Source organism: Colobus angolensis, unplaced genomic scaffold, assembly GCF_000951035.1.
Source record: "Colobus angolensis palliatus isolate OR3802 unplaced genomic scaffold, Cang.pa_1.0 Scaffold5, whole genome shotgun sequence".
Lineage (NCBI taxonomy): Eukaryota > Metazoa > Chordata > Mammalia > Primates > Cercopithecidae > Colobus > Colobus angolensis.
The window spans coordinates 18266761-18289793 of NW_012118487.1; the positions used below are offsets into that span (position 1 = coordinate 18266761).

Below are 23033 nucleotides of genomic sequence, written 5' to 3' on the forward strand. Positions count from 1 at the left end.
GTTACTTGCCAGATGGCCTCCTCAGCAGTGGAGAACCTACTGTGCATCAAATCCCTCTCATGCTTCAAACTTCTGACTGCCCTTTCTACAACCAGCCAGAGAAAACTATGATTTTAAAAGGCTCAGGTGATTAGGTCAGTCCCACCAGATAATCTTTTTATGTTAACATCGGTCATTGCATTTAACACAAAATCTATCATATTCACAGTCCCGGGGATTATGCAGGGTTGACCCAATGGAGTACAGAGAGGTAACAAAACCTTGAAAGTTTCCTTAGAATTCTGCCTACTATACTCCCTTTGCTCATAATTTTAGAGCCTACATCTGGAGACAGTAGATTAGACTAAGTAGAGGAGCTACTCTTTTTTTTTTTTCAATTCCGACAGGGACTCACTCACTCCCTGACTGGATTGCAGTGGCACAATCTTGGCTAATTCTTCCACCTCAGCCTCCCAAGTAGCTGGGACTACAGGCACGTGCCACCATGCCCAGCTATTTTTTTTTTCGTATTTTTTTTTTTTAGTAGAGATGGGGTTTCACCTTGTTACCCAGGTTGGTCTCAAACTCCTGGACTCAAGCAGTCCACCCTCCTCGGCCTCCGTAAGTGCTAGGGTGAGCCACTCAGGTATGAGCCACCATGCCCAGCAAATAGACTTTATTTTTTATAGCAGTTTTAGGTTTGTGGCAAAATTGAGTGGAAAAGTACAAGGATTTTCTGTATACCTCATGCCCCCACATATGTGTAGCCTCCCTCGTTATCACCACCCACCAGAGCAGTACATTTGTTATAATTGATGAACCTACATTGACACATCATTATCGCTCAAAGTCCATAGTTTACATTAGGGCTCACTCTTGGCGCTAACATTCTATGGATTTAAACAAATATATGATGGTATTTATTTATCACCATTATAATGTCATACACTGTAACATTTCTCTCCCCTAGGAGGAGCTACTTTTAAGTGCTGTCTTTAGCAACATACTTCATATTAGAACATAGTAACCCAGGTTACCATACAAGAGCCTTTTTTTATAATTGGTTTTATTAACATGTAATTTAAATGCAATAAAATTCTAAGTGTATATCTCAATAAGTATTGACAAATGTATATAATTATGTAGCCACCACCATCATCATATGTAAACTGTTCCATTGCCCCCCTAAAAGTTTCCTCATGCCCCTTTGAAGTCAGTCACCCCTCACCGCCATCAGCCATAGGCAACCACTGATCTGCTTCCGGTTTCTATAGTTTTGTCCTCTCTAGAATTTAATATAAAATTATGAATCATATAGTATATAATTTTCTTGTGACTGGAGTGTTATCACTAGTTAGTTGTTTTTTGTTCCTAGGTCATATTCCTTTGTATGGATGTACCACATTTTGTTCAATTTCTCTGTTGATGAACATTTGTGTTGTTTCCAAAATAGATGCTTTTAAAGCTCATAGGAGTTACGTGATCATTACATTCACTTATTTATATACATACCTATATAATTGGCTAGCCTGTCTTCCCTATGGAGCCCTATTTTCTGAGTTAGCATATCCCGCCTCATCATGTGTAACTGAACTAGTGACTGTTACTACACTTAGTCTTCTGAATACTGCTGGAGAAAATTAAAGCTATGATGATTAATAATGTCTGTTTCTCTGGTTTCAGCCATTTCCTTCTATTCTATGCCATACCATCTCTTACTTTTGAGCCTTATTCCATCGCTTATCTACATAAGAAAGTTTCTCCTCAACTTTGCTTCTTTACTGGTACTCTCCTACAGCATATACACACACACATATATGTAATAATATATGTATGTAGTATATATATTTTCAAATTTCTCACATCAATAACTCTGCATACCTCTGTAGTTATCATCCTATCTCTTTCCTCCTCTTCATAGCCAGACTCTTCAAATGAATGAAACACTCGCTGTCTCTCCTTTCTTATCTACTATTTAGTTTTTAATTTATTGTTAATAGTTTATCATCATATCAAATAAGTCACTACTATCCATCTTGCCAAATATAATAGACTATTTTTAATCCTCATCTTACTCTGCCTCTCTGTGACATTTGATCATGATCTACTACTTCAAAATTTCCTTCTTCCATGATACCATATTCTCTTGATTTACCCTTTATTTCTCTGGTTACAATTTCTTAATGCCTTCTATAGAACTCTTTTCTTCTCAGTCTTTAAATGCCAATATTCTCTGCAGCTCTGTCCTTGCTATTTTCTCACTATAAATAATATCCTGGGGCGATCTCACTGATAATTCTACCAGATGACTTGAAAATCCATAACTCAGACTACTCTCCTAACTTCTGTCCTGTTGATCCAGTTGCCTTCTGGATGTTGTTTCCCAGGTGGTGCATTGGCACCTCATTTTTTGAACATTTTATTTTCAAATGATCTTATAGTAATATAGACATTTTTCCAGGAATTTTAACACATGTGTAAATTCATGCAACCAGCACCACAATCAAGTTACAGAACAACTCCATCAGCCCCCTAACTCTTATGCTATCTTTCTGTAGTCACACTCTCTCCTTCTACCCCCAACACCTTGGCAACCATTTTGTCTTTTCCAGAGTGTCTTGTAAATTGTATGTATGTGTACATACAGATGTTCCTTGACTTATGATGGGGTTACATTTTGATGAACTATTGTAAATTGAAAATATTTAGTCAAAACTGTATTTATTGCACTTAACCTATGAAACATGGCTTAGCCTAGCCTACTTTAAACATGCTAAGAACACTTACATTAGCCCACAGTTGGGCAAAATCATTTAACACAAAGCCTGTTTTGTAATAAAGTGTTCAATATTTCATATAATTTATTGAATACTGTACTGAAAGTGAAAAACAGAATGGTTGTATGGGTGCTTAAGGTACATTTTCTACTGAATGCTTTTCACTTTCACACCATTGTAAAGTTGAAAAAGCGTAAGTTGAACTATAGTAAGTCGGAAACTGTTTGTACACGTACTGGTATGTTGTAACCTTTTGTGACTGGTTTCTTTCCTGCACCATAATGATATTCATGCAAGTTGTTGCATGTGTAAATAGCTTGTTTAATTTTGCTGCTGAGTAGTACTCCATTGAATGAATGTATAACAGTTTGTTTATCCATTTGCCAGTAGTGAGACATTTGAGATGTTTCCAATTTTTGGTAATTATGAATAGAGCTGTTTTGATCATTTATTTACAGGTTTTTGTGTGAGGTCAAGTATTTATTTCCATAGGATAAATACCCAGGAGTGGGTTTGCTGGATCATATTGTAAGTGTACATTTAACCTGATTTTTTAAAAACTGTTTTTTCCAAAAGTGTTTGAAACATTTTGCGTTCCCATCAGCATTGTACTCGAATTCCAATTGCTCTACATCCTCATTAGCATTTGTTGTCAGTGTTATTTTAACCATCTAAACCATGTGTAGGGATATATCACTGTGGCTGAATTTGGATTTCTCTAAATGTTAATGATGTTGAATATCTTTTCATATTTGTCATCCTTATATCCTTTTAGAGAAAGGTTGTTGTACATTTTAATTGTATGTTTTCTTATTCTTTAGCTTTGAAAGTTCTATTATATTCTCTGAATACAAGTCTTTTATTGGATAAATAATTTGCCAATACTTTCTCCTAGTCTGAAACTTAGCTTTTCATTCCCTTAACAGAATCTGTTGCAGAGGATGAGGTTTTAATTTTGATGAAGTCCAGTTTGTCAGTTTTTTTGTTTGGATCATGCTTTTCATGTTATTTCTGAAAACTCAGCTTATCCAACAATCATGAAGATTTTTTATTTTTTCTTCTAAAGTTTTTATGGTTTTCATTTCTACCTTTAGATTTATGATCCAGGAAGAAGACATTTATTATAATGAAATACACATAGCATAAAATGTACTCCCTTAATCTTTTTAAAATATACAGTTCAGTGGCATTAAGTACATTCACAATGCTGTCTTCCTTGATTTCTATTTTGCTCTTTTTTTATTTTTAAATTTTTATGGATACATAATAGTTGCACATATCTGTGGGGTACATGTGATATTTTGATACAGGCATACGATTTGTGATGTCTTGTTTTTTGAGGTAGCAACTTAAAGCATTGAGTTGAGACCTTTCTTCTTTTCTGATAGTGGTATTGCATTTTATAAATTTTCCTCTAAGCATTACTGTATCCATATTCTACAAATTTTCTATGTTGTGTTTTCATTCTCATTCAGTTCAAAATGTATTCTAGTTTTTCTTGAGATATCGTCTTTGGCCCATGGATTACGTAAAAGTATTCTGTTTAATTTCCAAGTGTTTGAACATTTTCTTATTATCTCTGTTGTTTTCTAGTTTTATTTCATTTTGGTCATAGGACATACTTCGTAGAATTTCAGTTAGTCCTTTTACATTTGTTAGCGTTTGTACTTTGATCTAGTGTATGATCTGTCATGGTGAATGTTCCACATGTACTTGAATGGAATGGGTATTCTGCTACTGTTGGGTGGAATATTAGTTTTATTAGATCCATTTGGTGTATGTTTTATTCTTCTTGATCCATACTGAAAGCCTGTCTACATTCTATTTGATACTAAGGAAGTCTTCAAATATAATTGTGGATTTGTCTGTTTCTCCTTTTAGTTCTGTCAGTTTTTTCTTTCTTTGTTTTCTTTTGCAGTGTAACAAGTTACCACAATTTAGCAGTTTATCTCGCAGTCTCTGTGGATTAGGAGTCTGGGCACAGCTTAGCTAAGTCCTCTACTTAGAGTCTCACAAGACTGTAATATGGTTAGCCAGTTTGCATTCTTATCTAGAAGCTCATTTGAGGAAAAATTTATTTCCAAGCTCTTTCCTGTTAGAGAATTTATTTCCTCGTGGCTTAATGAACAAGGGCCCCAGCTGCTTGCTGGCTATTGACTTGAGGTCTCTCTCAGTTCCTAGGGGCCACCTGCGTTTGTAGAGACATTTCTTGACACATGGACATCTTCAACATGTCTACTTACTTTATCAAGCAAGGGCAACCTGTGGAGGGTGTATGCTAGCAAGGGCAGAATGGTATATAACGTGACAATTACAGGAGTGACATCCATTACATTTGTCATAGTCTGTTGGTTAAAAGCAAATCACAGGTCCTCCCCACACTCTCAGGAGGGGATTTTACAAGATTATAAACATTAGGAGCTGGGCATCATGGAGGCAATCTTAGAGTCAGTAAGGCATATCCTTGGTATTTTTTTGTTTTGAAGATTTTTTTTATGGTAATATACCCATTCCAGCTTCTTTTGTTTACTGTTTGTGTGGTATATCTTGTTCCCTTTTACTTTCAATGTACCTGAATGATTGTTTGAGGTGAGTTTTTTATAGTGAATTTATGGTTGTTTTATGTGTTTTTAAAAATGTAGTCTAACAATTCCTGTCTTTTCATTGGTGTGTTTAAGTAATTGCATTTCAATTATTATACTTAAAGACAATAATTATTGATATGTTAGGATTTACATCTCACATTCTATTATTTGTTTTGTGTTTATACTCTATGATTTTGTTTCTCTTTCCATTTTCCTCCTGCCTTTAGATTATTTGAACACTTTTTAATATTCCATTTTAATTAATCTATTGTGATTTTGGCTATATTTTTCTTTTGTATAACTTCTTTGTGGTTGCTCCAGGGGTTAAAAATACATACTTTACTTTTTACAATCTGTTTATAAACAATATTATACTATTTCAGTTGAAACATAGAAATCTTTCCAACATAGTAGCCTCTTTACTCTCTCCCCTTTATGGTGTAGTTGTCTTGTATTACATTAGCACACATTAAAATAACACCAGGAAATGTTATACCTTTGCTTTTAACTGTCAAACATGTTTAATAACTCTAAGAGAAAAGGAATACTTTGTTATATATTTATACAAATACTTATTTCTATTACTTTTCCTTGATTCCTAATGTTTCAAGTTTTCTTCTTCTTTCCCTTTCCCTGAAGAGATTCCTTTAGCAGCTCTTTCAGATCAGGTCTGCCGACTATAGATTCCTTTACTTTATATGAGAATGTCTTATTTCGTCTTCATATCTGAATGGTGTTTTCACAGGATGCAATATTCTTGGTTGACTGCATATTTCTTTTCTCACGTAAAAATGTTACTTTCTGGCTTTCTATCCTCCATAGTTTTCAGTGGGAAATTCTCACATGAATATTCAAATGCTTTTTCTCCTGTAGTTAATGTTTTGTTATCCTCTGGACACTTTCAATATTTTTTCTTTATCTTTAGTATTCAGCAGTATGATTAAGTCGTCTCTGGAAATGGATTTTTGGGGATTTATTCTGTTTATGGTTTGCTAGTTTCTTGAATTTACAAGGTTATGGATTACACGAAACTTGTCGTGTTTTAAGCCATTATTTCTTCAAATATTTTTTCAACACTGCACTCTTTCTCTTCTTCGGGTTCTCTGATGGCATGAAATGTTAGACTTTTTGTTTTTCTCCCACAGGTTTGTAAACCTTTTAAAGAGGTTCTAACAGATTCAGGTCTTAAGCCCAATATGTGTTTCCCGATATTTTAAAATATCAAATAAGCCAGAACAGTTATGATTAAATTCTGAGTCTGAAGGATTAACCCTCTGGAATTGGTAACCTGCTATAGTTGTTTGAACAGTATATTTTATTAACTGCTTTGGGAAACCACAGTGAATTAAAACATGGTTTCTATGGGCAAATGTAAATAGTTTTTAGGTTGAATTACAGTTTAAAGAAATGTATTTCAAAATAATTTTGTGTGCTTTTATTTACTTTTGTTATTATTATTATTATTATTATTTAGAGACGGAGTTTCCCTCTGTCACCCAGGTTAAATTGCAGTGGTGCAATCTATAGCTCACTGCAGCCTCAAACTCTTAGGCTCAAGTGATCCTCCCACCTCAGCCTCCTGAGTAGCTGTAGCTGGGTCTACAGGTGCTCGCCATCATGAGTGGCTAATTTTTTAATCTTTTTGTAGAGTTAGGTCTTGCTGTGTTGCCCAAGCTGGCCTCAAACTCCTGGCTTCAAGTTATCCTCCCATATCAGTCTACCAAAATACCGGACTACATGCATGAGCCACTGTGACTGGTCTCGTGCTTTTTGATGAATTTAAAATTTTCCCTGTATAGGTAACTGAAACTTTAAAAAAAAAAAAAAGATGCAGTTTAGGGAAACTGTCAAGAAGACTTCAAGCCAAATGGTATTTGTTGGTGGTGGTTTTGTATTTATGTGTGTGTCAGAGGGAAGGTGGGTTTGCTCTGGCCATTATTAATAAAATTAATTAAAACGAATGTAAATCTAATCCTGATAGTAAGTCTTTGTAGTGAGAATTTTTATTCCAGTATTACTGATTTCAAAACTGGCCCAGAGTTACTAGCACTTTGCCCAAGATCACGTAGTAATGCCTAGAAACAGGGCGCAGACCCAGAATGTCTGACTTTCAAGATTATGCTTTTAGCCGTTTTACTATGTTGTTTGTTCCTTTTTAAATGGTGTATTACTATTTGCTTTAGTTTAGGCAAAATTTGTAGATATGGCAGCATTGCAAAGCAAGGGCAGGCAAATATTTTTCCTGTAAAAGGCCAAATAGTACATGTTTCAAGCTTTAAACCGTATGGTGTTTTGTACAACTGTTCAACTCTGCCATGGTAGTGAAAGACTAAACAAATGAGCGTGGCCGTGCTCTAGTAAAGCCTGATTTTGGAAATAAGACAGCAGACTAGATTTGACGTGTTGATAATAGTTGCTGATCTTTGCTATAGACTATCCTGTATAGTAAATTAGTTCTTCAACACTGTTTATTTTGAAAAGATCATTTTCCTCAGATCTTCTTTAAAAAATATTCCTTTATTATTCTAAAATAATGTTTGGGCTAGGTGCGGTGGCTCATGCCTGTAATCTCAGCACTTTGGGAGGCTGAGGCAGGAATTCGAGGCCAGCCTGGCCAAACATGATAAAACCCTGTCTCTACTAAAAATAAAAAACTTTAGCCGGGCATGGTGGTGTGTGCCTGTAATTCTAGCTACTTGGGAGGTTGAGTGTGGCAGGAGAATCTCTTTAACCCGGGAGGTGGAGGTTGCAGTGAGCCAAGATTGCACCACTGCACTCCAGCCTGGGCAACAGAGCGAGACTCTTTCTCAACAAAATAAAATAAAAATAAGATAAAATAATGTTTGGTACATGGAAAGTAATATGTATAATATGTGTGTAAATTAAAAAGCAAAATAATATACCCAGAAGATTGAACACTAATAAGTAGCTTGTGTACTGTTCCCTAACTCAAGGATTGGCAAACATTTTTCTGTAAAGGGCCGGATAGTAAGCGTTCGTGGCTTTGCTTGGCCATAAGGTCTCTATCATAGCTACTCAATTTTGCATTATAGCACAAAAGCAGCCCTAGGTAACGTGTAAATCAGTAAGCATGAATGTGTTCCAGTAAACTATTTATGGGCACTGAAACTAGAATTTCACATAATTTTCATGTGTTATGAAATATCCTCCTTTTCATTTTTCCATACCATTAAGAATTTGAACACCATTCTTAGCTTTTGAACCATACAAAAACAAGTGGTGCGCTGGATTTGGACCATGGACCATAGTTTTCCAACCGCTATTTCATCTTTTTTTCTCCACCTTTCCCTGCAGGTAGCCATTATCCTGAATTTTGAATTTATCATTCCTGTAGATTTCTTAAAATACTCTTTTTCATACACGTATGTGTGATTAAACGGTACCTTGCTCTGTTTTATTTTTGAGTATTATAAAAATTATACCATTCATAGACTGAGACATTTTTCATTCAACATTTTTCTTTTTTTTTTTGAGACGGAATTTCGCTCTTGTTGCCCGGGCTGGAATGCTGTGGCACGAGGTTGGCTCACTACAACCTCCGCCTCCCGGGTTCAAGCAGTTCTCCTGCTTAGCCTCCCAAGTAGCTGGGATTACAGGACTTGGCTAATTTTGTATTTTTAGTAGAGACAGGGTTTCACCATGTTGGTCAGGCTGGCCCCGAACTCCTGACCTCAGGTGAGCCACTGCGCCTGGCCCATTCAACATTTTTCTAAGATTCATTCATATTTTCAAGTATTGCTGTATGACATTCCATTGTGTGACTGTACCACAATTATTCTCCTGACAGTAATTAATTATTTAGGTTGGTTCCAGTTCATCTTTGAACATTCTTGTAGATATATCCTGGTACACATGTGCAAGAGTTTTTCTTGGTTATCTTCTGTTGAATAACCTAACAGAAGAACCTCTGAATTTTACAAAAATGATGAAGCAGCATTATTTCCCTTGAAAAATGTTACTTTCTTATTAACTCACCTTAAATCATACTGTTTTTATTTATACTAATGGAAAACCTACCTTACAAAATGTGCAGTTAACTGTTAAACTTTTCATTCATTCTTTCATTCATTCATTTAATTTTATACAAACATTAATGACTGTAATATGTTAAGTTTCATGCTAGCAGGAAAATATAAGTGGTAAAGGAGATAGACAAGTAAACCAACAATTAAGTAATAATAACTATTTATTGAAAGCTTATTATGCCAGGCATCATGTTAAGCAATTTATATGCATTCCGTCTGTATTAGTCTGCTAAGGCTGCTGTAACCAAAGGCTACAAACTAAGTGGCATCAACAACACAAATTTATTATCTCGGAGTTTTCAGGGCAAGAAGTCCAAGATCAATGTGTCAGCAGAGTTGTTTCCTTCTGGGGGCTTTGAGGAAGAATCTGTTCCATGCCTCCTTCCTACCTTTTGGTTATTGAATGGCAATTCTTGACTTTCCTTGGTATATATTACCAGCATGCTGATCTCTGCCTTCATCTTCATGTCATGTTCCTCCTGTGTATGAGTCTGTCTTCAGATTTTCCCTGTTTATAGGGACACCGGTCCTACTGAATTAGGACCTGTCCTGATGACCTCATTTTAACTTGTCAAACACCCTGTCTCTAAATAAGGTTAATTCTTAGGTACTAGGGATTGAGACTTCAACATATGAATTTATGAGGGGCACAGTTCAACAGAACAATCTCTTAGTCTTTCCAAAAATCCTGGGTAACTCTGTCAAACTTTGATGTGCTAGTCACGTTATAGAGTATGTTGCAGTGTAAAAACCCTAGCTATCAAAAAGTAGTTTCTGCCCAAGTCCAAAAAGAATGGCATAGACTCACTTTTCCCTGTTCCTTCCCTCTAAATCTAACTAAATACCCTGGAAATTATTTAGCATACAATTATAATTGGATTATAAATGCCAGAAAGAAGGTGAACTGGCAAGAGACCTCAGGACTTGAGAAATAACATTGGGGTTCTCTGGGTTTTCTGTCTCCCGTGTATCTTGGACTGGGTATTAGAGAGGCCTGCAACCCAGATCCACTATAGACAAAAAACAATATTAAACAAGAAAAGCCTGCTCTTACTCACCAAAGGACTGGAAAAGGGGAATCCCAACAAAGATAGGGAACCTCAACATTTTCCTAACACCAGGGACCTGATGAGTGATTCAAGCTCAGGACAGTGATGAAGCCTCAAGCTATCCCAGCCCCGCTCCACAGCTTGTTCATGGTACCTCCACCATGGAAGTCTCCCACAAAGAGCTGGTAGCCCAGAGAACCAGCTTCCATTCTCACAAGACAGCAGTGGCAGTGATTGAGCGGGAGCTCCGAAAGCACCAGAAGAATGAAGCAGACCAGAATAGTATCACAAGTTTTCAGAAAACCGAACTGCAATTGAAACTAAAGCCCACAAAAGTAGGCTAGAAGCTGATTGCTAAACTTTGACAGGCTACTTCCTGCATAAAATAAATTAAGCAGGACTATGAGTCTTCTAACATAATAAGTTGTCAAACCAAGCTGAATGCAGCAAAAACACAATTTGTGTGAGAAATTACATGGATTTGTCATTCACATCAAGATGAATCCGATGTAGGAATTACCTGACAAGGGTTTCAAAGTTGCTGTGATAGAAATGCTTACAATCAATTATCTTAAATTATCTTAAAATGATAAAAAGGGAAAACCTCAGCAAACAAATAGAAGTTTTAAGGAAGAATTAAATGGAAATTATAGAACTGAAAAACACAATAATCAAAATTAAAATTCACAGATTAGACTCAGTAGTACAGTGGAGATGATGACAGAAGATAGAATCAATGAATTGAACAACAGAGTAAAAATACTGAAAATTATCAGTCTCGAGAATTTATAGGACAATACAAAAATTTAACATTGTATCTTCAAAGCTTAAAGGACAGGAGAAAGTGTGTGACTGAAAAATATATTTGAAGAAATAGTGACTGAAAATTTCTTACATTTGGTGAAAGACATAAACCTACAGATTTAAGAAGCTGAGCAAACCCTACAATAAGATAAACTTGAATCCACACTAAGAAATGTTTTTAAAAAGACAAATCTGAAAAATGGGAGAGAGAAATTACACATTCCATATGAAAGTACACCAATTTGAATAACAGCAGGTTTCTCATCTGAAATCGTGGAGTTTAGAAGGAAGTAGTACAACATTTTTCAGGTGCTGAAAGAAGAAAAAGTACTATCAATCTTTAATTCTGTATCTGACCAAAACTGTCCTTTTGGAATGAAGTGGAAATAAAGACATTCTCAAATGCAGGAAACTAAAAGAATTTGTTTGTAATAGAGCAAAATTAAGTTACTAAGGACAAAGAGATAAAAAGAGATATAGTAACAAAAGAATCATGCACTGAGAAGTTATTGCAATCCTAAATATGTACACATCAAATAACCATACTTTAAAATATAGAGAGCAGAAACTAATAGAGCTGAAAGAATAAATAAACAGGTTTACAATTATAGTTGGAGACTTGAACATCCTACTCACAGCAATTGATAGAACTACTAGACAGAAAATCAGCAAGGATATAGAATAGCTAAACACCATCACTAACCACCAAGATCTAATTTGCACTTACAGAATATTCTACCCCACAATAGCAGAATACACATTTTAAGCACACATCAAAAATTCAAGATATTATACTGAATTATAAAATATTTACAAATATAGAGAACAGTGGAATTAAACTAGAAATCAGTAGCAGGAAGGTGACAGGAAAATCTCCAAACATTTAAAAATTAACACACTTTTAAATAAACCATGGGTCAAAGAGGAAATCTGAAAGGAAATTAGATATACATAGAACAGAATGGAAATAGACACACAGCATACAAAAATTTGTGAGATAGAGCTAAAGCACTTCTATGAGGGAAATTTATAGCACTAAATGCAGACAGTAGAAAAGAATAAATGTCTCAAATCAATGTAAGTTCCTCACTCAAAATACTAGGGAAATAAAAGAGCAAAATATTCCCAAATCAGGAAAAATGAAGGAAGTAATTAAGAATAGATATCATTAAAATTGAGACCAGTAATACTAAAGAGTAATGTAATGAAACAAAAAACTGCCTCTTAGAAACATAAAAGTGAAATTGATAAGTCTCTAGCAAAATTGACAAAAATGAAAAAGAGAAAAGACACAAATCACCAATATCAGGAATGAAAAAATGGGTATAATTACAGATCTTATAACAATTAAAAGGATAAATTCAACTTTACATTCATAAATTCAACAACTTAGAAGAGATGAACCAATCCTATAAAAATCATAGACTAACAAAACTTAGCCAAGTTGAAACAGATATCGTAAATTGTCCTATAACTGTTTTAAAAGTTGAATTCGTGATTCAAAAGCTATTGAAGATCTCTGGGCCTAGATAGTTTCACTGGAAAATTTTACCAAACATTCAAAGAAGAATTAGTACCAATTTGATACAACACTACAATCTGTTCCCAGAGGTAGTAGTGGAGTGAATACCAATCAACTCATTTTGAGACTGTATTACCCTAATACCATAACCAAAGACCGCACAGAAAAGCAAACTACAGAGCAGTATCTTTGATGAAGTTAAATACAAAAATCCTCAATAAAATTTTAGTAAGTTATATCCAGCCCCAACCAAGTGGAATTTAGTCTAGATGTACAAGTATTTTACAGTATGAAAAAATCAATGTGATTCACCATATCAACAGGCTAACAAAGGAAATTCATGTGATTACATCAATTGATACAGAAAATCTTTTGAAAAAATTCAGCACCCATTCCTGATTTAAAAAAATAATAACTGTCAGCACACTAGAAATACAGGGGAATGTTCTCAACCTCACAATAGGCATCTGCAAAAACCCTGCATCTAATATTATACAGATGGAAGACTGAATGATTTCCGTGTACAATTAGGGAAAAGGCAAGCATGTAACTTTTACCACTTGTATTTGACATTGTACTATAAGTTGTACTTACTGCAATAAAGCAAGAAAAAGAAGAGGCATACAGAATTGAAAAGATAAAGTTGTTGCTATTTTGAGTTGATACGATTGTCTGCATGGGAAATCCCAAGAACTCTACAAAAATACTCCTGAAACTAAAAAGTGAATTCATTATAGTTGCAGGATACAAGATCAGTACACAAAAATAAATTGAATTTATATATATTGACAGTGAAGAAGTGGAAACTGATACAAAAAAATGTGATGCCATTTACAGTTGTTCCAAAGAATATGAAAAATAATTCTAACAAAACATATGCAATATTGAATGCAATTAAATGACAAAATGCTGATGAAAAAAAAATCTAAGAAGACCTAAATACTTGGAGAGATACATTGTTTATGAATCGGAAGACTCACAGTAGTAAAAATGGCGATTCTGAAATTGATCTATAGAGTTAACGCAATCCTTACTAAAATCTCAGAAAATATTTTTTAATGTAGACAGGCTTATTTTAAAATTTATATGGAAAGAGAAAGACCTTAAAGTAACTAAAACAATTTTTAAGAAGAACAACTTGGGAAGAATAAGTCTTCCTGATGTTAAGGCTAACTTATAGCTACAGTAATCAAAACAGTGTAGTAGTGGCAAAGAGATAGACACATAGATCAGTAGAACAGTATGGAGAGTCCAAGAATAGTTGCATACAAATATATATGCCTAACTGATTCTTTACAAATACATAAAAGCAATTCAGTGGAGGAGGAGTACCTTTTCAATATTATTGTGGGAGGAACTGGACATCTGTAAGTTCTATCAACCTTGACCTAAACCTCAAACCATATAAAATAATTACCTCAAAACAGATCATGGGCTTTCATATGAAACTAGAAAACTTCTAGTAAAAAGAGAAGAAAATTTTGGGACCTAGTACTAGGCAAATAGTTATTAGACTTGACACCAAGAGCATAATCCAAAAAAGGAAAAGTTAATAAACCGGGCTTTATCAAAATTTTAAAATCTGGCTCTGCAGAAGACCCTGTTAAGAGGAAGAAAGTACAAATTACAGATTGAGAGAAATATTTGTACAGCACTTATCCAACAAAGGGCTTATACTTAGAAAATACAAAGAAGCATCAAAACTCAACATTAAACATAAAAGATCCAGTTAGAAAATGAGGAAAATTTATAAAACATTTCACCAAAGAGGATATACAGATGCAGGTAACACATGAAAAGATACCCAAATCATTTGGAAGATGCAGACTTAAACCACAATGATGTTATCACTTCACACCTATCAAAATGGCTATAATAAAAAAATAGTGATAAAACCAAATGCTGATGAAGTTTTGGAGAAACTGGTCACCTATACATTGTTGTTTGGAATGTAAAATGATACAGTCATTGTGCACAATAGTTTCACAGTTCCTTTTTAAACTAAAAATGGACTTCATACCAAGAACCAGTAATTTCATTCTTGTGCATATGTTCCAGAGAAAAGAAAACTTGTTGTCACTTAGAAACTCATTCATGAATATTCATAGAAACTTTATTTGTAATAGCAAAAAACTTAAAACTACCCAGATACCCTTTAATGGGTGAATGAATGAAAAGACTGTATCTTAACACTATCCACCCCCATGGAATACTGCTTTGCAATGAAAAGGAATGAACTATTGATGCATTGCAATACCATGGATGGACCAAATATAATTATATTGAGTGAAAACAGTCTCTAAAGGACACATACTGTGTGAGTCTACATAGAAATTATGACATAATTATCAAGATGGAGAACAGTTTAGTGGTTGATGGGTTAGGGATGGAGGTAGTGAATGTGGCTATGAAGTGTTCCAGTAATAATACAGCTAAGTGTCTTGATTAGGGTGGAATTAATATAAGATGACATGAGTGACAAAATTGTGTAGATGCATGGCACAAATAGAAGATTATGTCTATAATTTGAGTGAGTGTCAGTTTCCTGATTTTGATGGTATAATGTAGTTATGGAAGATGAGAAATTTGGGAAAGGCTGGGTGAAGGGGCACACAGGACCTCCCTGTATATTTTTTTCACCTTTCTGTGTATCTATAATATTTCAAACTAAAGAGTTTTTAAAACTTCAGAGTAACTCAGATTCTTGTATTTCTCAAATCTCATGAAAGAAAGTTATCTTCTATAGCAATACTCAATTCACTACCATCCACTCCCCTTAACTCTGTAGATTCTCCCATATGCCTTTTCAGACTTTATCTCACATCTTTGCCCAGCGCTGCTTATTTCTTATTTTCCTTCACTTCCCCAACTCTTTGACCTATATATATCTCAAAAGCTCAAATACTGATAAGCTATTGCAAGGACCTTCTTGAAGAGAGAAGGAAACTGAGTGAGTAAAGGCCCTTTGTCATGCTGCAAAAGAAGAAAGGCAAGGCATGCTCTTACAGTAATACTTTTTTACTCTGGTACACCCGAGAAGTAGATGTTTTTCTGCCTAGACTTAACAACAAGTTTAAGCAGTTTTGTTTAAGATCAGCAGTGTTTATGTGATGTTGACAACAATAGATTTCAGAGTCTGTATGTATTTCATGTTCTTAACTAAAATATACTGCCCTTCCACCATTATAATGCACTCTAATGAGTGCTACTGTGAAAGGTATCTATAAAGAAATGGTATGGAAGGTCAAAGGAAGCACACTTAACTCCCTAGAGAAGGCTTTGAAAAAGCTTCTGGGGTGAGATACTTGGTTTGAGTTTTGGAAGATGAGTAGAGTTACCCATCTTAAGAGGATGAGTGAGATCGTGGTACAGTCTACAGACCACAAGTAGTTGTCATAGCCAGAGTGTAGGATTTATGACTGAGCAGTGGCAGAGATGAGACTTGAAATGGCTAGATCACAAATGGCTCTATTTGCCATTCAACAGGATGTGAATTAAAGTCTGAAGATAATAGTAACCATTGAAGGATTTGTGTGGGATTAGATGTGAAAGAGAAAGCAGTGCATTGTAGAGAATGGAATTGTGGGATGTGAGACTAGAGGTAAGATAAGTTGGGAAACTCATTTAGCAATTTAAGAGTCAAAAGAGGCCGGGCGCGGTGGCTCAAGCCTGTAATCCCAGCACTTTGGGAGGCCGAGATGGGCGGATCACGAGGTCAGGAGATCAAGACCACCCTGGCTAACATGGTGAAACCCCGTCTCTACTAAAAAAAAAAAATACAAAAAACTAGCCGGGCGAGGTGGCGGGCGCCTGTAGTCCCAGCTACTCGGGAGGCTGAGGCAGGAGAATGGCGTAAACCCAGGAGGTGGAGCTTGCAGTGAGCTGAGATCCGGCCACTGCACTCCAGCCCAGGCGACAGAGCGAGACTCCGTCTCAAAAAAAAAAAAAAAAAAAGAGTCAAAAGAAGAGAGGCTGAGCTAAGGCAAAAACTGAAATGATATTTATAGAATTATTAGGAGATAGAATTGGTAATTTGGCATATTTGAGTATAGTAGGTAAGAGGCAAATGTAATTCCTAGTTTGTTGACTTGAGTGACTTGATCATGTTCCATAACTGAATTGGAAATAAGATTATATAGTAAAAAGAAGGATAAAGTCAGTTTTATAAATTATCTGAGGTAGCTTTGCTGCGTAAAGAGTTGCCCAGATGTCAGTTTAACATATACAGAAAGCTGTAAAGAGAAAAGGGCTACAAGGTTTGGGAACTGGCAGCATATGTTAAAGCCTGGGGATGAGAAGAGAAGGAGGGCCAGAAAATGAAACTCTAGAAAATATTGACATTCAGCAACAAGCCAAGGAGAGAAAAGCCTGTGAAAAATAGTGACAACTGGAAGAACCCAAGAGAGAGTGGCATTATAAATACTGAAAGAGAATACAGACTTTTACAAAATGTGTGCATTATAGAACATTTGTATAGTGGAGTGTTGTGAATGGTATATAGTCACTTAACAATAGTGTTTATTAAATGGATGTGGGAAGAGATTCAGGATATAATATTGTCTGGATAACTAGTAAAATACCAGTTTTATAAAAATAAACATGTATGTATTATACATACGCAGAGAAGGAAATTTGAAAGACAGTACCCTCAAATTTTAAGTTTCTCAGATGGCAGAATTACAAATGATTCACATTTTATTTTTTAATAAACTTTCTATAATGAGTATGTATTATGTTATGACAGAAAAAATACATATATAAATTAAGTGGATTCAGTCAAAAATAGTTTCCAGTGGAAATGTTAAATGCAAAAATCACTCAAAAGGGTTCATTTCGCTTGTGAAGTAGAAAGTCATTGGTGACCTTAGAAAATTTTCAGTCATAGTAGGATCAGAAACTAGATTGTAGTGAGCTAAAAAAATGACTGGGAAGCAGGAAAATTGAGATGATGAATATAAAAAGTACACATTCAATAAGCCAATAAAAAGACATTTGACAGGAAAGTGGGACTAAAGAGGTTTTTTAAGAGAAGAACTTGAAGCATGCTTGTATGCTGAAGGAAGAGAAAGTATATAAACTATGTTCAGAAATGAGTCCGTTTGTGATTGGGTTTGACCGTTTGCTGTATAGTAACTGAACATGCCTGAGTGCAGAGAGTTTGATTGAGATCTCTTAATTAATATACAACTGACTTGTTGAATTCAGAAAAAGTGATCTCAAATATCTTATTTTGTATGTGTTTAGTATATGTATAGACATATGTAGAAATGGATTGGCTGTTTATAGAGGAAAAATTTGGATTGGGGTTTTAACCTCCAAAGCCATGATTTAAAACAAACAAGCAAAACAAAACAAAACAAAACCCCTCTTAAGTGACTAATACAAAGATAGCTGGTCTCTGTTTTGAATAATTGTGTTTGGGGCTTAATTGCTTCCTTCTGTTCTCACTGAATATATATTTCAAGTTGACATAGGAAAACACCAGGGTTTGTTATCACAGTTTATCATCAAGAAATGGTCAGTACTTGCCAAAAGAAATAAAGTAGCACCTGGATATTCCTTGGTAAGATAATAATGTAGCCTTAGTCATTCTTTAAACTTAGTACATTAAATGATAAACAGGGAATCCTGCAAAACCTGGCAGCTATGTATGGAGGCAGGCCCAGCTCTTCAAGAGGAGGGAAGCCAAGAAACAAAGAGGAAGAGGTATGCTTCCCGCATGTTCGCTACCTCCATCACATAGCCATTTTTGAATTTATTGCCTTCTTTTCTTGCATGGTTTAAATTCTTAACAATTATTTGAAGATTTTGTAGGTCTATAGGGACCTGTTAATATATTTTTGACTGACATTCTGTGTCATTATTTTGACCCGTAACTTATTCAGTATAATGATTTCAGTTTCTTTTCTTTTGATTAAATTAAAAATATTTAATTTTATGATGTATTTCTTTCTTTTCAGAAATAAATTGTTCTTAATTAAACACTTGAAAGCTAATATTACATTTCCATTAACCGGATTTCAGAACTTTTATTTCTTGTGTTCAAATTAACACTGTTCCTTAAATTTAAAAAAATCTAGCAGTAAAAATGTCAATAGCTTTACTTTACATTATTGTGTTGGGGTTTTTGCCTCTTTGTAGGTTTATCTGGCAAGACTGAGGCAAATAAGACTACAGAATTTCAATGAACGCCAACAGATTAAAGCCAAACTTCGTGGTGAAAAGGTAGGTTGAAAAGCTATTTTTTTGAAGAAATTGAATGATATCATAGTAGATTAACATTTAAAATGCTGTGCCATTAACAACAACAACAACAACAAAAACTGATGACGATAGTGGAAGTTCAAAGATCAGAAAACTACACATAAAGTAAATCTTATTTATGTGATATTAAATTGATAAGACCATTTGTTCCAGAGGAATTCTGAGAGGAAAATATAACTAGTATTCATGGGAGGATTACAATGCATTTTATGTCATTATGTTTTTGTTCCGTTGTTCTTAAAGGCTGATAGTGGTGGAGAGTTCAGTTACAGCTTTAGGAGAAAACTAACAGCATTAAATGATTTCCGTTTTATATTTTTAGATTTTAGTTTATTCATTATCTTTCACAGAACTCTGCACTCTATTTGATGATCTACTTATTTTGTAGAAAGAAGCTAATCGTTCTGAAGGACAAGAAGGAAGTGAAGAGGCTGACATGAGGCGCAAAAAAATCGAATCCCTGAAGGTATAGAATAGAAATGATACAGGTTTTCTTAGAGAAAGTTGGAAGCTGAGATAGAACATTGTGTTCTTAAGTTTTGCATAGTTATATCACTTTATTCTCTTCCTTTAATTTTTTTTTCATCTTTCTCCTCCACTTTTTGGTTTCTAAAAATAGTATTTTTCTCTTTTTGTATTGTATTTATGAAAATAGATAAAACCATGGCATAAATACATGAAACTATCATATAAGTAATCTTGAAAAAAATGGTAACCTTAAAAATGAAAAATATGCAAATATACATCCCCATGAAGGTAAATGAAGTCTATGTATAATAATTGTTTTAAATTTTTACGTTTTTTGCCTTTATTTTCACTCAACAAATATGTATTGAACATCTGCTGTATGTCAAGGCTGGTTCTAGGTGCTAGAGATTTAGAGTGAGCTTACATTTTTATTGTAAGACCACGTGCACACTTCTTTTTTGGCTAATAAGTAAATATCTTCATAGACCTGGCCAGAAAAAATAAAAACCTGTGCCCTTCTTTCTGGTAACTCATTTTGTTAATTGTTTTTATTTTTAGGCCTATGCAAATGCACGTGCTGCTGTACTGAAAGAACAACTAGAACGAAAGAGAAAGGAAGCTTATGAGAGAGAAAAAAAAGTGTGGGAAGAGCATGTAAGATTTAGCTCATATTCTTAATCCTGGTTGTATTAACATTTTTATAACTCTTCCTGGATAGTACATCAGTATTATAATTTTCTAATGCTTTTTTGTGTGTGTGTGTTTTCATTCTCATTCTCTCTCTCGCCCTTTCTCATTACCTCTCTCAGTCTCTCTCTCTGTCTCTCTCGCATTTAAGAATAATCGGTGTGGAAGTTATTTGGGAGATTGATTTGAAGTCAGAGCTAATTTATTTTATTTATTTATCATTATTATTTTTTGAGATGGAGTCTCGCTCTGTCACCCAGGCTGAAGTGCAGTTACACGATCTCGGCTCACTGCAACCTCCGCCTCATGGGTTCAAGCGATTCTTCTGCCTCAGCCTCCTAAGTAGCTGGGACTACAGGTGCGTACCACCATGCCTGGCTAATTTTTGTATTTTTAGTAGAGACAGGGTTTCACCATGTTGGCCAGGCTGGTCTCAAACTCCTGACCTTGTGATCCACCCGCCTTAGCCTCCCAAAGTGCTGGGATCACAGGCATGAGCCTCCACGCCTGGCCCTTATTTTATTTTTAAATTTTTAATTTACTGTTGCCAAGTAGCTTATCGAAATCCCAGCCTAATTTAATGACTACATCATCCTTCTGCCACTGATTTATAATGCTACTTGTAAGATTTATTAAATTCTTATATAAACCAGTTAATGAATCTATAACAAGTAGGTATCAAGCTATATTTTCCTTTGGCCTTTCTCCTTTGTTCTGTTACTCTGTCTTTTCTGCCAGTACCTCGTTGTATTAGTAATTATAGATTTACAGTATGCTTGAATTTCTAATAGAATTCTTTCCTCATTTCCCCTTTACTCTCTTTTTTTACACTTATTATTCTTAGTTATTTACTCTCTTTTTCTTTACCAGATAAATTTTTAAGGTAATTCTTGTTTCTTTTTTTTTTTTCAATCCTGTTGTAATTTTGATTAGTATTATATTAAACCTACAAGTTAAGAAGAATTGACATAGTTATAACAGTTTATATACAGAAACAAGTTATATTTCTACATTTACTCAGTTTCTTTTATATCTCTTACACAAATTTTGATCATTTTCACATTTATCTGTTGTATTTCTTATAAAGATTATTTCTAGATAGCTTATAATTCCATTTCAATCTTCAAAGGTTTTTTTTCCTAACAGAATATTGCTAATATTTGCAGACATTTTGGATTTTTGTTTATCCTCTTATCCAGTGAGTTTGTCTATTCTGCCAATTTTAAGTAATTTTCTGGGTTTTAGCCTACAACTAGATCATTGGCAAATAGTCGTGATATACATCATAGTAACAACAGTTCCTATAGTTTATTGCTTATTGTATGCCAGGCATATTATAACCACTCTACTATTGGCCCATGAACAACATGGGGGTTGGGGCACTGGCCCCTTGCACAGTCAAAAATTCACATATAACTTTTGACTCCCCACAGACTTTACTACTGATATCCTACTGTTGACTGGAAGCCTTGCCAGTAACATAGAGTAACATATATTTTATATGTTATATGAATTATATGCTGTATTCTTACAACAAAGCTAAAGAAAAAATGTTATTTAAAAAATCATAAGAAAGAGAAAGTATATTTACTATTTTTAAATGGAAGTGGATCATCATAAAGGTCTTCATCCTCATCTTCAGGTAGAGCAGGCTGAGGAAGGAGGAGTAAAAGGATTGGTCTTGCTGTCTTGGGTGGCAGAGGCAGAAAAAAAATTTGTAAGTGGATTTGTGCTGGTCAAACCTGTGTTGTTCAAGGATTAACTGTATATTGTTTTTTTTTAATCCTTACAACTTTACAAAGCATATATAGAAAGGATAAAATAACTATATAAAATATCTCCAACTAACGGCAGAACAAAGATTTGAACGTGGATCTGCCCAATGTTGAAGACTTTTTCTTATGCTGTTTCCCCTGCTTTCTGTAAGTTGTGCCTTATAAAAAAAATTTTTTTACTTTTAATTTTTGTAGGTACATGGCAGATGTATATATTTATGGGATACATGAGATATTTTAATACAGGCATAAATGCATACTAATCACATTAGGGTAAATGAGGTATCTATCACCTCATGCATTTATCCTTTCTTTGCATTTCAAACAATCCAATTACACTCTTTTAGTTATTTTAAAATGTACGATAAATTATTGTTGACTATATTTACCTTGTGGTGCTACCAGATACCGGATCTTATTCATTTTATCTAATTTTTGTACCCATTAACCATTCTTACTTTCATGCACTACCCTTTCCAGCTTTTGGTAACTATCATGTTCCATTTCCATGAATTCAATTGTTTTATTTCTTTTAGTTTCCACAAATAAGTGAGAATATGCAAAATTTGTCTTTCTGTGCCAGGCTTATTTCACTTAACGTAATAGAACTCCACTTCCATTCATACTGTTGCAAATGACAGGATCTCATTCTATTTTATGGCTGAAGAATACTCCATTGTGTATATGTCCCACAATTTTCTTTATCCATTCACCTGTTGATGGACAATTAGGTTGCCTCCAGATCTTGGCTATTGTGAATAGTGCTGTAGTAAACACGGGAGTGCAGATCTCTCTGATATACTGCTTTCTTTTCTTTTGGGTATATATCTAGCAGTGGGATTGCTAGATTGTATGGTAGTTCTATTTTTAGTTTTTTGAGGAACCTCCAAACAGTTCTCCATAGTGGCTATGGTAGTTTACATTCCCACCAACAGTGTACGAGTATAAGAGGCTTCCCTTTTCTCCACATCCTTGCCAGTATTTGTTATTGCCAGTCCTTTTGATAAAAGCCATTTTGACTGAGGTGAGATGGTATCTCATTGTCATTTTGACTTGTATTTTTTTTTTTTTTTTTTT

The 23033-nt window shown here is 34.6% G+C and overlaps 1 protein-coding gene across 5 annotated transcripts in view; it reads left to right on the forward strand.

The window, feature by feature from the left end:
* Nucleotides 1-23033, forward strand: part of NEK1 (NIMA-related kinase 1) — a 204946-nt gene that overhangs the window by 81341 nt on the left and 100572 nt on the right. For 3 of the 5 annotated variants that reach the window (XM_011959637.1, XM_011959632.1, XM_011959634.1), the window contains 3 exons: nt 18904-18987; nt 19415-19492; nt 20053-20148. In XM_011959637.1, coding sequence (XP_011815027.1) covers nt 18904-18987; nt 19415-19492; nt 20053-20148 — 258 coding nt within the window. Of the gene's footprint in view, nt 1-18384; nt 18469-18903; nt 18988-19414; nt 19493-20052; nt 20149-23033 lie in introns of all 5 variants that reach the window. The other 2 variants (XM_011959631.1, XM_011959633.1) reach the window with 1 other exon arrangement.